Source organism: Charadrius vociferus, unplaced genomic scaffold (genome assembly GCF_000708025.1).
Source record: "Charadrius vociferus isolate BGI_N301 unplaced genomic scaffold, ASM70802v2 scaffold756, whole genome shotgun sequence".
Classification (NCBI taxonomy): domain Eukaryota; kingdom Metazoa; phylum Chordata; class Aves; order Charadriiformes; family Charadriidae; genus Charadrius; species Charadrius vociferus.
This window is the reverse complement of record NW_009648877.1, coordinates 195,924-209,229: the sequence shown is the minus strand read 5'-3', so window position 1 is coordinate 209,229 and position 13,306 is coordinate 195,924. Positions and strand designations below refer to the sequence as shown.

Sequence of the window (13,306 nt, the reverse complement as noted above, 5' to 3'; positions counted from 1 at the left end):
GGTCTTAGAAAGTCAACATCATGCTAGGTAAACTGTTTATAAGGCGAAGTCATTTTTAACACCACCCACCCCACTACTGGAAGTTGCTTATCGAAGAAAAGGTTTTCCTCCTATGCCTGAACTATAGCATTTTTGAGATGTTAGAAGTGTTACCATTACCACCACTACCGCTGCCAAAAAAAACCAACCCAACAAATAAAACAAAACAAAAACCAAACCACCAAAACCTAAAACCACAGAGCTTTGACGGGAAATAATGAGAAGGGCTTTTTTTTTTTTTTTAAATCCTTTTCATTCCACCCCTTGTTCAAACCCACAGAAGCAAAGCCACAGCAAAGCCTATTCTGAGACTACCAGCAGAACCTGATCTACGTCCATTCACCAAGAAAACACATTCAGCTTTTGGTAAAGCTGGCAAGAGGGTGCCAGCCGGCTCACTTGGAGCACAGCTGGTTTTCCTAAGAAACATGTTCCTGCCTTCAGTCACCCAGGAAAGAAGACAGGCAGAGCGAGCTTGGGTCCTGCCCTCGGCACTCCTGCACCAGCAACCTGATAACACTTCTGCCATGCAACCAGCTTGATTCAACTGGGAAGACAGTCCTCTACATTATGTAGGCCCTAATCCCTATATCAATTATTGATGAACCCTGTGAACCGCTACTTATGCTTTGTGTCTGCACAGAGAAAGGAAATAATAATAATAAACAGTCCAACAACTCCCACAGAATCCAGCGACAAATTTCTGATTATCTTCCAGATTACAGCCCGCAGCAGCCTACACACATACAGATCTTAATATGATTCAGCAAACAGAAAAGGAAATCTTCTATTGCCCCTCCCTTGCAAAAAATAAACATTAGAAAAAAAAAAAAATCACACTCTTCTGGGGCATGTTTGCAGTGACAGACGATTAATGAATTATCTATCTCTGAGAGAAGAAATAAACACACAAAATTAATTAAATGTTCCAGTGTTTAGAACAACTGGAAAAAGGAAAGCAGCAACCAGAGGAGAAAAAGAAATTAACCTTACTTTTGGACTTCATTGGCAGAGCTTGGAAATGATAAATTAAAAAGAAGTGTGTTTTTCGCAGCATTTATCTATGTAAAACATAACAATTGCCACAACAGATCAGAATCATCCAGCCACTTTTGATGGGCAGACTTCAGTGCTTCACAGAAGTCCACTGCTATTTTAAGGCAAAGCTCTCACTAAGCTCTTTACCTAAAAAAATACCCCTAAAAATATGAGCTCCGCCACATTATTTTTTTCTTCCATTTCATGAGTGTTATCCCAGATAAGCCAGGTTAACCCAACTGCACTAAACCCTTTTGCACTTTCTTACCTCACATTTGCTTCAGCAAGTGCTTCAGTGTTTTGCTATAGAAAGGCCAGACCCACACATATGCTTAAACACATGCCAAAGTGCCTGGTACAATCCTGGTCTTCGTTTCCTTTCTCCTTCACCATACTAGCTGTAGTTCTCTTGTACTTTATACTTCCAGGCACAGTGGATTCTCCAGTAGTAATGATCCCACTAAACAGAAGCCCATATGCTAAACAGGAAAAACTGACAAAGATGAGACTCATATATTTCATGTATATATACAGGAAAAACTGACAAAGATGAGACTCAATTCCCTATAATTCATGTAATGGAGAAAAGGGACAAGATATAAGTGTTTGCATCCTTAACTATGCATGTGGAGAATAGATCACTAACACTTTCTTCCTTATGCCTTGGCTGCTACTATTCTTCATTAGACTTTCCTCCTATAGAAAACACCCTATTCAACGTAACCTACAAAGCTGATCCTGTTTGGCATTTGGATCTCTATAAGCAAAAAATGATTTCCTGTTACTCCTTTGTTATTCATGCAGGTTTTATATGCATACCTTGCTGCAATCATTACTCTGTAAACTCCATAAAAGAGCATAAGCTCATAAGGTGACACTTGTATTTTCATCTATGCAGATTTTGTAATAAATGAATAAATAAATAAATTATAGCATATCCACAGTGTTTATTTCACTTGTGAAAGGATGGTAAGAGCTATGTAAGTCAATTAGGTTTTATTTTCCAAATAGTAACTTATTTTCAGAACTCCTTGGCATAAACCACACAATGCAAGTGTACTCTCACATGTGCATCCATCTCATCTCAACTGAAGATCCAGCTGGAAAATGCAAGTCTTCACCTTCCCTGTAAAAGAGCCTCAAGTAAAAATACAACACTCGTATTTACTCATGCACCCTGTATAAACATTTGAAATGACAGTTCTACTGTCTCTGCAACAAAGACCATATGTTGCTAATAATTTTGGCTGCCCCCAAATTCCCATGCACATCCTGCTGCAGAAAACCTGAAATTTATCTAAGACAGTCTGTATCCATCACCAGGTCTTGGCAGAATCTGCCCTGCTGCTCAATACTAACTGGAAATGAAGCTGTTTCTATGTTGTTCAACAACAACAAAAAAAAGGAACATTTGAATCTCAAAGCCATCACAATCCAAATCGAATTTCCTTAATACCTCATGGGTTCTTATTTTAATTTGCCAGACACATTAATTGGCAGCCACAGCGCAGCAGCATGTTTAATCTATTTTTACAGATTTTAAGATACAGAACATCTTTGACTTACAAATTAGTTTGGGGCTCACGAGCCTCTCTCTCCCTGCCTTATCCTGACAGCTGGTATCAAATGAGACATTTAAATGAACTATCAAAACTTGGAGGTCATTTTCCAGGGGATATCCCTCAACTTGGAAGTAATACCCATTCTCCCAGACCCACAGCTTACTTATTTTTCTGTGTAAGCAAAAGGCTTGTCTCAACTTTTTTCTAGAGGTTGGTTTAGATACTGAATCAGGGAGACAAGTTACGTGTATTCTTTTCTGTTCCTCAGATAGCAGATCTGATCCAGGGATAAAGCACACTGAATTGGAAATCTCTCCTTGTTTGCAAAATAATAATGAGGAATTTGCAGCTTTCTGAAATTTCACAGAATCACAGAATGGTTGAGGTTGGAAAAGACCTCTGGAGGTCATCTGATCCAATCCCCTGCTTAAGCAGACACCACCTATAAGAGACTGCCCAGGATCACGTCCAGGCAGCTTTTGAGCATCTCCAAGGATGGAGACTCCACAACATCCAGTGTTCAGTTATCCTTACAGTAAAAACATTTTTCCTGATGTTCAGACAGAATCTCCTGTGTTTCAGTCTGTGCCCATTTCCTCCTGTCCATCACTGGGCACCACTGAAAAGAGCCTGGCTCAGTCTTCTTTCAACCCTTCCTCGAGATACCTATAGACATTGATGAAATCACACCCGAGCCTTCTTTTCCCCAGGCTAAAGAGACCCAGCTGTCTCAGCCTTTCCTCAGAGGAGGAATGCTCTTTAGTAATCTTCATCACCCTTCACTGGACTCTTTCCAGTAGCTCCATATCTCGCACACTGCGGAGCCCAGAACAGCACACAGCACTCCAGGTGCAGCTTCACCAGGGCTCAGTAGAGAATAAGGACCACCTCCCTTGACCTTCTGGCAACACTCCTAATGCAGCCCAGGATACCATTAGCCACCTTCGCCACAAGTGCACATTGCTGGCTCGTGGTCAATGCGCTCAGTCTTTAGAACAGGGAAGTGTTGGTGGGTTTTCTTTTAGCATATACCATTGACTTTCTTCTATGATATAATAAGAATCATTCTCGGATTCAAGTTTCTGTTCTGAACACCTGGATTTATAGCTCTGAAATTTGTTATTTTCCAACATAAATTTCAAATTTGTTTCTTTGATAGTCCTAACCTGTTTGAAAAGATGTCCATTGTATAAGAGTGGCAAAGCAAGAACACAAAAGGGATGTCAACACAAAGTAAAACATGTCTTTTTTGACTGAATAGTAAAAAAGCATTTCCGAAGACAAAAAACACTGCCTGAGTTGACATATTATATTAACATGGGGTTTGGGTTTTAGGTTGGGTTTTGGGGATGGTGGTGTTTTTTTTGGTCGGGTTGGTTTGTTTAATTGTGGACACACACCAGTTTCCATAATACAATATGTTTCCACAAATGGGATAAATTAGAACATACCAACATAAAATGCTACAAGTGTTTTTAAGTGCCAATTCACCACATTAAAAAAAAAAAAAAAAAAAAAAAAGATGCATGTTTTTAAATAATTTAGCCACTAGCAAAGTTAGTTCAGTGCAGTTGCTGACAATCAAGATATTGCCAAGGGGGAAGGTGGTGTCTCCATCTTCTATGCAGCTGCAGCCAATGTCACACCACTCCTCTAGGGGAGTAGTTTCCTGTTATGATAAACTATCTGGAGATATGGCTGAGAGATCAGCTCTATCTGGAGACAGGGCTTATGGCTGAGTTTGTTCACAGTATGTTTTTGATCAAAACCAAAGGATGCAAAGCTCGCGTTGCAACTGTTTCCACAGATGGTGCCTGGCATTTAACTTCAGACCTGCCTGTTGCTATGAATTTGTCTGGTGACCTGGACTCTTGGCTGAACCTGGTCACCATCTTCAAACATGCCCTGCTCACCTTACTCGGGCGCTGTGGAACTACGCCTTTGCTGGTGGGGCCACTGCCCTACGCCTGCCATACTGTCACCTGAGCTCCTGCTTCCCATTTGTCACTGGATTTTACTGCCCCATCTCGTGGCTGAATGACACAGAGGGTAACAGCAAAAAGACTATGGAAGTTTGAAAGTAGAAAAAAGCCAGATACTCACACAGTGAAGGAATCGGGGGGAGCTGAGACTCTCCTCAGGTCAGCAGACTGCACTTTATGGATACTATAGGCAGCAGGAAATGAGTGGCCAGGAGAAAGGCAGCACACAGTGTGGACAGACAAGGAAAAGGTGGGGGGTGGGTGGGGGAGGGAGAGAGAAAGAGTGGAAGAGAAGAAAGAAGGAAAAAGACATACAACATTTAAACAGAAACAAAAGGAATGTGTCACATAAAACTTGAATGAAGAGACATGCAGAGCTCCAAGTTCACACTAGGAACCCAAGAGCAACAGAAGACATGCAAATGGAGAAAAACACTGCTACATGGCACACAGGAGCTTTCTAAAGACACGAGTGAAGAGGACCAATGACAAGCTAGGCACACAACCATACAAGGAAGACGAGGAGCCCCAGGATTTGTTCCACAGGCACTGAAAAATCTCAAGGCAGCAGACTTTTGGAAGCAGGTCCAGAAATGCAAACCAACATCAAAGCCAAGATCTGAATGGATGAAATTGTCTTCAAAGGTTGGCCAACTATAGTTAACATTTAAGAAAACAAATACCCTTACTGGAGATTTTGTATCCACAATGATAAATTGCTGTCTCCATTCTTCTTTCATGTACCTTAGGGAAACATGCATTTTATATATAGTGACTCCCAACAATGACCTCTCTTTTGGTGTTTATACTCAGATGTCCCCTTTGTTTCTCTAACTGGTACGGCACATGTTTTATCTATAACCTCTTCTTTCTTCTTTCTCTTCCATCATGCAGGACATTCTTCCTCAACCCAAACTAAAAGCCAGTGAAAGCAAAATACTGTCTTTTGAGGTTCAGAAAGTGATCATTAACTGAAACTTACTAAGCAGCATACTAAACTGTAGTTTCTACTCAGAAAATGACTCCTGAAAAATTGAGCTACAGCTTCTCTTCTTGTTCCATACATATTTTGCTTAGAGCTCACAAGAACGACATTCTTGGCTTGATCACAGGAATCCAAGCTATATGGTTACTTCTTTCATGTGTTACCATGATCAGTACTGGAGAACAGGTAAACCAGTAATCCTCACCTGCTCAAGAGTACTAATATAATCTGTATGTCACACCAGAACAGCTTAATTTTCCAAAACAAAATATTTAAAAAATGAGTGCTTGATGATCAGTAAGAAGAAAGACCACTAGTTGCAGCAACTAGTCCATGAATAGTTCAGGACAATTAATATACTGAGAAATTTGTTTGAAGGCAATTTAGCAATGAAAGATAAAATAACTGAATAAAATATTAATTCCCAGCAATTCGCCCAGCTATGACAAAATACAACACATTGTATTTACTTGTTCTCTAACAACTTGGATGAAGCTTTTCATGCTGCTGCTATCAACAGGAGGGAGGCTCCTTCAGCTTAAGTACCCCCACAGAAATACTAGCTTTTTATTCCTTCGTTTGATTCTATGGCCAACCTTTTGTGGTTTGTTTGCTTTGGGTTTTGGGTTTGTTTGGTTGGTTTTTTTGGTTGGTTTGTTGTTTGTTTGGTTTGGTGTTTTTTTGTTTTGTTTTGGGGGGTGTTAAGACCAGAAAAGACTAGGAACTTTTACACTGTCAAAAGTGATGCTGAATTTTTCCCCACACCTTGAAAAAGGCAAATTATTCTGTAACAAATAAAAGAAGGACTCTCAACATAGAGGAGTTTCATCATTGAAGGGCTGCATAGAACCACAAGAGGCAGTTTCTGGTACTATTAGAAAGTGCTAGAAGAACAACAGTGGGAAAATGAAGGGAAAAACAGGTCAATCAAGGTCAGATCCCTTTTTCTTATATACAAGTGTCCTCTCAGAGCATCTACAGGTTTTGATGGAGAACAGTTGTAATCAGGAAGATGGGCAACTCTTACAGTCAGAAGAGAATCATGTTTCTAAAGCCGTCCCGCTCCCAAGTGAGAAGCATGAAATCTCTGCTCTTCTCACTCAGCCACATTACATATGGACTCTTCAATTTTAAAATACTACTACTCCCTGGAAACTCAAGTGCATCCACAAGCCAAATGACAAACTCACTATCCTCTCGAAACCCCATCTCCTTAAAACCTCCAGAACAAGGGAGAACAAAACAAGAAAACAGAAATACAGTGTAAGGCTTCTTCAAATTAAGTCTTTTTCTACACTGGACTAGTTAAAACTCCAAAGAGCATTCCTACTGCTCTCCCTATCTAGCAATAATATCAAAGCTGACAATAATAGCAACTCTGTGTTACTGTGATGTGAGATAATTTTTTAATCACTTTCCTGCCAAGGAGCTCAAGAACAGCTGTCTAACAATTAGTGGGATAGCTTCAGACCCACTTACTTATCTCACACATCTAACATTCAGATGACAGTCGTAAGAGAACAGTCTATCGTGTTCAATGAAATATAAGGCTTTCTGGGAGATTTCAATGGAATAGGGAGATATATTCCAGATACCAAGTTAAGAAATGTAGATAAACATATGTAATTTAAAATTGTCTCTCCTGTGAAATATTGCAAATCAGCATCATATTGAATGAACTTCTTATATAGTAAATGTTTCCTAGAGTTTAACATTTAACGTACCATTTACTTTTTATCACACCAGGAGATTCAACTCCTCTATCTCTCACTCCCCTTCAACACCTGAGAGCAAAGTACATACACACACAGATATGCAGGTATAGATGTAGATAAAAATATACACACACACACACCCCATTTCTTATACATGAGACTGAGACTAGAGTCCCTGACGCATCATTTCTATTTTCCCAAGACAAGTCTGCGGGCAAATATCTCAGCCAAATCAAAGGACTGACAGCAATGTAGTCTACCATAGCACATTGAAATCAAGCTAAACCACAAACAAGATCCTCTTGACAACTGGCATATAATATGAATCTGTATTTCTCTAACACAGTTTAAATTCAGATCTCAAAATCCAAACCTAATCATGCTAATTATCAGATCAAAATACCACGAATTTTCATTTTACATTTGCATTAGCCTCCCTCAGTCTAGAAAAAGATGCCCCTGGATTGCCGCGTGCCCAACTCTAGCTTTTGCAAACAATTGAGTTGTGGTTGGATGAAATCAGGCACCGCTGCCTACAGGCAAGAGTCTGCTATTCTTCACTGCTCAAGAGAGATGAGTATACCTTATGCATTTTCCAGGCAAATAGGAATTGCACATTACAGATACAGGCTTCTACTGAAGCTTAAAGCATTAGTCTCAGTAAGAGAACACAGAGTGCTAAATTGAACAGGAAGAAATGAAAGTAACCAGGCAGGCTCTGATTACATGAACAGCTTGACAACTAGCGGATGACAAGAAGGACTAAAGGGCTGGAGTCAAAGTTTGAAGTGAAGCAATATCTTCCCCTAGATGATACAGTTGAAAGACACAGACAACCTTTAAGATACCTAAAAAGAAAAGGTGTGCTGGAGACCTAGTCTATTTTTTCCAGTTACGTGATTTAGTCTAATGAAAGATAGTACATCTCTTCATAAACCTTGCCTCACCATTACAGCTGCAACAGCAAAATCCCCCAGCCACCTTCCCAGAAAAATGAAATGCTCAGTGCATGGATGTTTGAATGAAATGTTGATCCTGGATAACTTCAGGCTTTTAGCTCAGTATCTTTGTAGAATGGAGAGACTGGTTTGCTTCACTTTAAGAATACTTGGTAAAAAATAGCAAAGGCACTTAACTATGCCTCTCATTTTAGCAGCAATTAAGGCCTTCTGTATGAGAAGTACAATAATCAGCTTTTCAAAATAATCTGAATTATTTTATTGGATGGGCATTTTCACAAGTCAAAATTTCATATTTTTTTGGTGTTAAAATATCGCTGCAGTGCTTACAATAAAGGTTTAATTACGAAAAGAAATGTTAGTCTTGTTTTTTTCTTTTTTTGCATGTTCCTGGTTTCCAGTTCTCTTAGCTTTTCTCTATTTGTCTTTAGACTACTCATTTGGGTTTTTATACTGGGGCAGGATTTCCTACAAAGTGCAAATTGCCCTTTCTGAACCTCCAGGTCCTTCTCCATAAACAGTCCCAAGCAGCATGCTCCCACAACGGAGACTACAATATGTCCTGGGTAACTCTTGATTATGGCAATTTGTTACAGGATCTCCAAGGCAGCTTAAAAAGCAGACCAATAAAGTTGAGAAAAATGAACCAAAAGAACTTCAAAGGCAAAAGGCATACATATGCAGAATTGTCAGAAGCCAAGAGGCACACTGCTGAGCCTGTACAAACCTCTCTAAATAACAGAAAGATGCCACACCTTTCAAAAAGCAAGACAGAGGGTAACCGATAAGATAAAGGAATAAAAGAAAATCAGCTAAGTATTTAAGAATATGGTGAAAAGGGAGTTCTGAAGGTGTGATTTTATTATTTTTTTTTTGTCAATGCGCTGCAAGTCCAGTACATGCAAAATCTGTGACTGAATACGCTGCCCCAAATGGGCCTCCAGCCATTAGGACATGCACATATCCAACTCACTCATTCAGCAAAGGCATGGATGTTCTCCTCTTGCTCTTCTGCACCATGTTGGCTTGGTTCCTTAAGGAGATTCGAATGAGTGAGGGAGCCAATCGACATGGTTCTCCATCCACTTGCATGGGAATAGACTTGTATGTTAGAAGTGTCACTTCACGGCACTGATGCAACCTCTCTCCGTGACCACCCACCTGCAGAGCAGCCTGGAAGAAAAAAAAAAAAAAAAAAAAAACAAAAAAAACCCAAACAAACCAAAAGACACCCACCCAAACAAACACAAGCAAATAACCCCCCAAAACAATCAGGAAAGACAAAGAAAAGACACCTCAGAACAGATAGTTAAATCCAAAATGCAGTTTTGCTGACAGCATCCATTACACAGCGTTCATGTGTAAGGCATTTTAACAAGTCACAATAAATGTACTTTCACTCCAAAATTGCAAAGCAAAACTTAAAATTTTGCAAGGAAAAAGTGGTGGGAAACAAGCAGATACCTAACCATATGCATTGCATGTCTCATCACCTCAGTATATGTCAAGCATATTACACACACACACAAGTATGTATACACACAAATGTGCATGCACAAATGAATACCAGTGTTTATTCTTAAAGTTTTCAATTTGTTTTGGTTGGTTTGTTTTTACATTAATAGTAAAACTACTAGTTATTTGGTCTTTAAAACAACAACCCTAATTGGATACATCTGTGAGACAAAAATGATTTCCCCTTCCTGAACAGAATACAGTCCTTAATGTGAATTAGATAAATCTAAAATCCTTATTCTGAAAGTTTACACAGCAGCTCAACCTCAAGATGACTAGACAGGCTGAAAAGAGCAAGCAGAAGGACCTTGTTAAAAACAATTAAATATCATGTTTTAGAATTCATTTCAAGCAAATGAAACAAGGAGGGCAATAAGCAGATCCTTCAAGTTCTAAGCAGACATGTTTGGGCATAAATGTATTTTTTTAATTTGTAGTGTGCTTATTAACTCTCATCTATCATCATCTATCCTATATTAATGCACTACTAACAGAAAGCAGCCTAAATAGAAGTCAAGACCTTAATCCCGCTCTGTGCGCTTAATATTATGGATCAAATGATAAAATGGTCAATAATATTCATAACAACACTTCTTGTAAAAGGTTACTTCTCTTCCTTGGTCTCTCAGACCTTCTTAGGTATGACCAAGCACATGTGGGAGACACATAAAGCAAGTTAGGATTACATCAACAGTCTTCATTGGAGGACAGATTACAACGGTTCCTCAGCATCACAACCAATGTAGACTTGTAGACCCTCAGTTCTGAACTAGGCTTCCTATAAAGATAAACAGCAGCTCAAAAGGACGTACTAAAATTCAATCCCAATTGAAATTTTTGGTAGCTTTGAGATCACTCTAGCTGCTCTGAGTGGCTAGAGACACATTAGCAGCAAATCCCAAAAATATTCCAGCTGAAAACTGCCAGTTGGTACACGCTAAATAGACTTTTGACAGCATTTTCAGAAACATACCCTAAAATCTTAAGGGATGAAGTAACATATGCTCATTCCACAAGATCTAGTAAGCTAACAACCAGAATTCTGCTTACTTGTAGGTTATTTCCCTAATCCAATAGATCCATTAAAAAAAAAAAAAAGAGAGACCAAAAAAGAATCCTTAAGCCAGACTTCTAAAGAAGTGATTGCTGATCAAGGCAGTCTTTCACTTTTGCTTTGAAGATTAGATTGGTTTGAATTTCTCTTTGAGGAAGCAAACACCATTATATCATGAGTATTTACTGAATGTGAGATGCACCGAGGGCAGGTCACACGACAAATAAATGTGGGAGTTCAGTGAAAACAGGTTTATCCATGTTAGCTTTAACCTAGTCCACGCAAGACATAGCAGCAACAAAGGCCTAAGAGTATGGACTTCAGCATGACCTAAACAAACCTGTCAGAAGGCCCTGATATGTGCCTTCTCTTGCCCACACTACGTTCAAGCTGCAATGCCTTAGGTAGAGTTACACTATCACGGGGAGAGCTACCAACTCTCTGACTGCATTTAAGCATCCTCTGAAGAGGTTGTCTCTGCGTTTAACCACTGTGGCAGTAGGACACTGGGGTATTTACAGTGAGACTGCTTTTATAGTAACTTAGCTTTAGTTCACTTTAAGGACAGACATTGACAGAAAGAGCACTGCCAAATTAAAATTGTTGGTTGAATTTTCTCTCCCTAGCAGAACAAAAAGAGAGGTAACATTTGTGCCAGAAATATTACTAATTTTTCCACAGCTATTACTAAATTTTCACAACATTTTTAGTAGGCATATGGAAACTGTATGGGCATATTATTTTATATAATATTTCATATTTGTTTCCAGTAGCCAGTTTTACAAAAAAATTTGAACTTTTATGCTGTGGATTGAAATATACAAAAGCTAAAAAACAGCAGTAATTATTTGACCATAGAACGTTCCCACGGTAAAAATGTACACACATGCTGTTTGTACTGTAATAATCTTGCAAATTAGCCATATTTTGCAAAGACTACATTTTTATTATTAAATAACACTTCTTTTATTACAAAACTACAATTTGTCCCTTTCATTTAAAACCTAATAGCAGAGCATGTTTTGGCCTTAGCTGACCAAATATGTGGAATCATGGTGGTTCTTCAGTAACAAGGACAACTTTGCACTCTCTAATGCCACCTGCAGAATTCACCAAGCCTGGTAGCACCTGCAATATACTCACCAGTGAGGCCATGGTGAACCCAATGACTTCAATGTAGCCATCATCATGGCGCTGAGGCTCAAAGTCTCTGTGATCTCCAGGGTTTCCCCAGGGCATTGTGCCAGCGCAATACCTACAGGAAGAGGTTTGGAAAGCCAGCTTTGAGAAAGCAGTTTGCCCTGATGCGTCCTGACTAATAGCCTGACTATTAGCCTGCTCTGCTGTCCTCCAGAAGTATCCAGATATCCTTTCCAGGATTCAAATTCAAGACAATTAAAAGATATGCTGGCAAGGACTGGACAAAAGGGAAAATCTGCCTCTTGTTTCCAGGCTGGTACACCATCCAATAAATGTATCCATCATAATTTTTAGCAGGTTCCTTTCTGAGAGGAAAGTGGGAAAACACCAGGAAATAGATAACAGAGCAGCAGCACTTTGTTCTCCCCACTTGCTTTGCTTTCTGCACATGAGCTGTTGAGTCAGAAGGCTGCTTACCCCCTCTGCTAGGCAGGCATGGGTCTGCAGCAGCAACTCCAGCCTTGGAGCTCTATTTCCTCTTTCCCTGCTGGCCCAGACACTCTAACAGCATAAGGAAAGCAAAACTTTTCATAGCTTGAGGCGGCAGGGAGAAAAAAGAAGCAGGAACAGATGCAGCTGTGGCACCTATCTTTCCTACCATTAAAAAACGGATGTAAAAGTTGATCCAAGAGTGATAGAAGGGGGAACTTTGGAGAGGTGGCACCAAGTAGAAAGCTTGCAGTGAGGGCAGTGCAGGACTCAAAAGATCAAGTGCTTGGGACTGCACGTGGAGCAAAGTGGTAGGTTGCCTACAGCAGTGGTCTCTCAAGTACAGTGCATGCACCGCAGAGAGTGCAGTAAAAATCCACAACTGACAAGACAATTAGGATGTGTGAAGAAAATATTGGTTTTACTTCTAATAAATAAGGGGAAAAAAACCATTAAAATAGTGCTTTTTTCATCTTTATCACGTCCTTTCTTAATTTCTATTTTTGTGTATGTTTTATAATGTGTGTAATATATTAGTACAGTAGTACCTGTATATAATTTATAAACAAATATACATATATTGGGGTGATGCTCAAAAATTTTTTTACTGATAGGGCTGCACAATCAAAAAAAGTTTGGAGACTACTGCTCTAGAGAGAAGGAGATATACAATTTTTAAGAATACAGCTATATTTCTATTTGGGACACCTTCTAAAATGTTAAAAACCAGCACCTCTTTGAACGGTTTGGTGTTCCTTTACTGGAAAAATACTGATCCTTTCCCCCCACACACTTCTGCTTTCCCACCCCCCTTTTTTCCCACCCATT

The 13,306-nt window shown here is 39.4% G+C and overlaps 1 protein-coding gene across 1 annotated transcript in view; it reads right to left on the bottom strand.

Moving 5' to 3' along the window:
- DGKI (diacylglycerol kinase, iota) overlaps positions 1-13,306 on the bottom strand; it is a 125,348-nt gene that overhangs the window by 79,456 nt on the left and 32,586 nt on the right. The window contains exons 17-18 of the mRNA XM_009887059.1: positions 11,993-12,104; positions 9,254-9,453 (exon numbers count right to left, since the gene is read on the bottom strand). Of these exons, the coding sequence (XP_009885361.1) occupies positions 9,254-9,453; positions 11,993-12,104 (312 nt within the window). The remainder of the gene's footprint in view (positions 1-9,253; positions 9,454-11,992; positions 12,105-13,306) is intronic.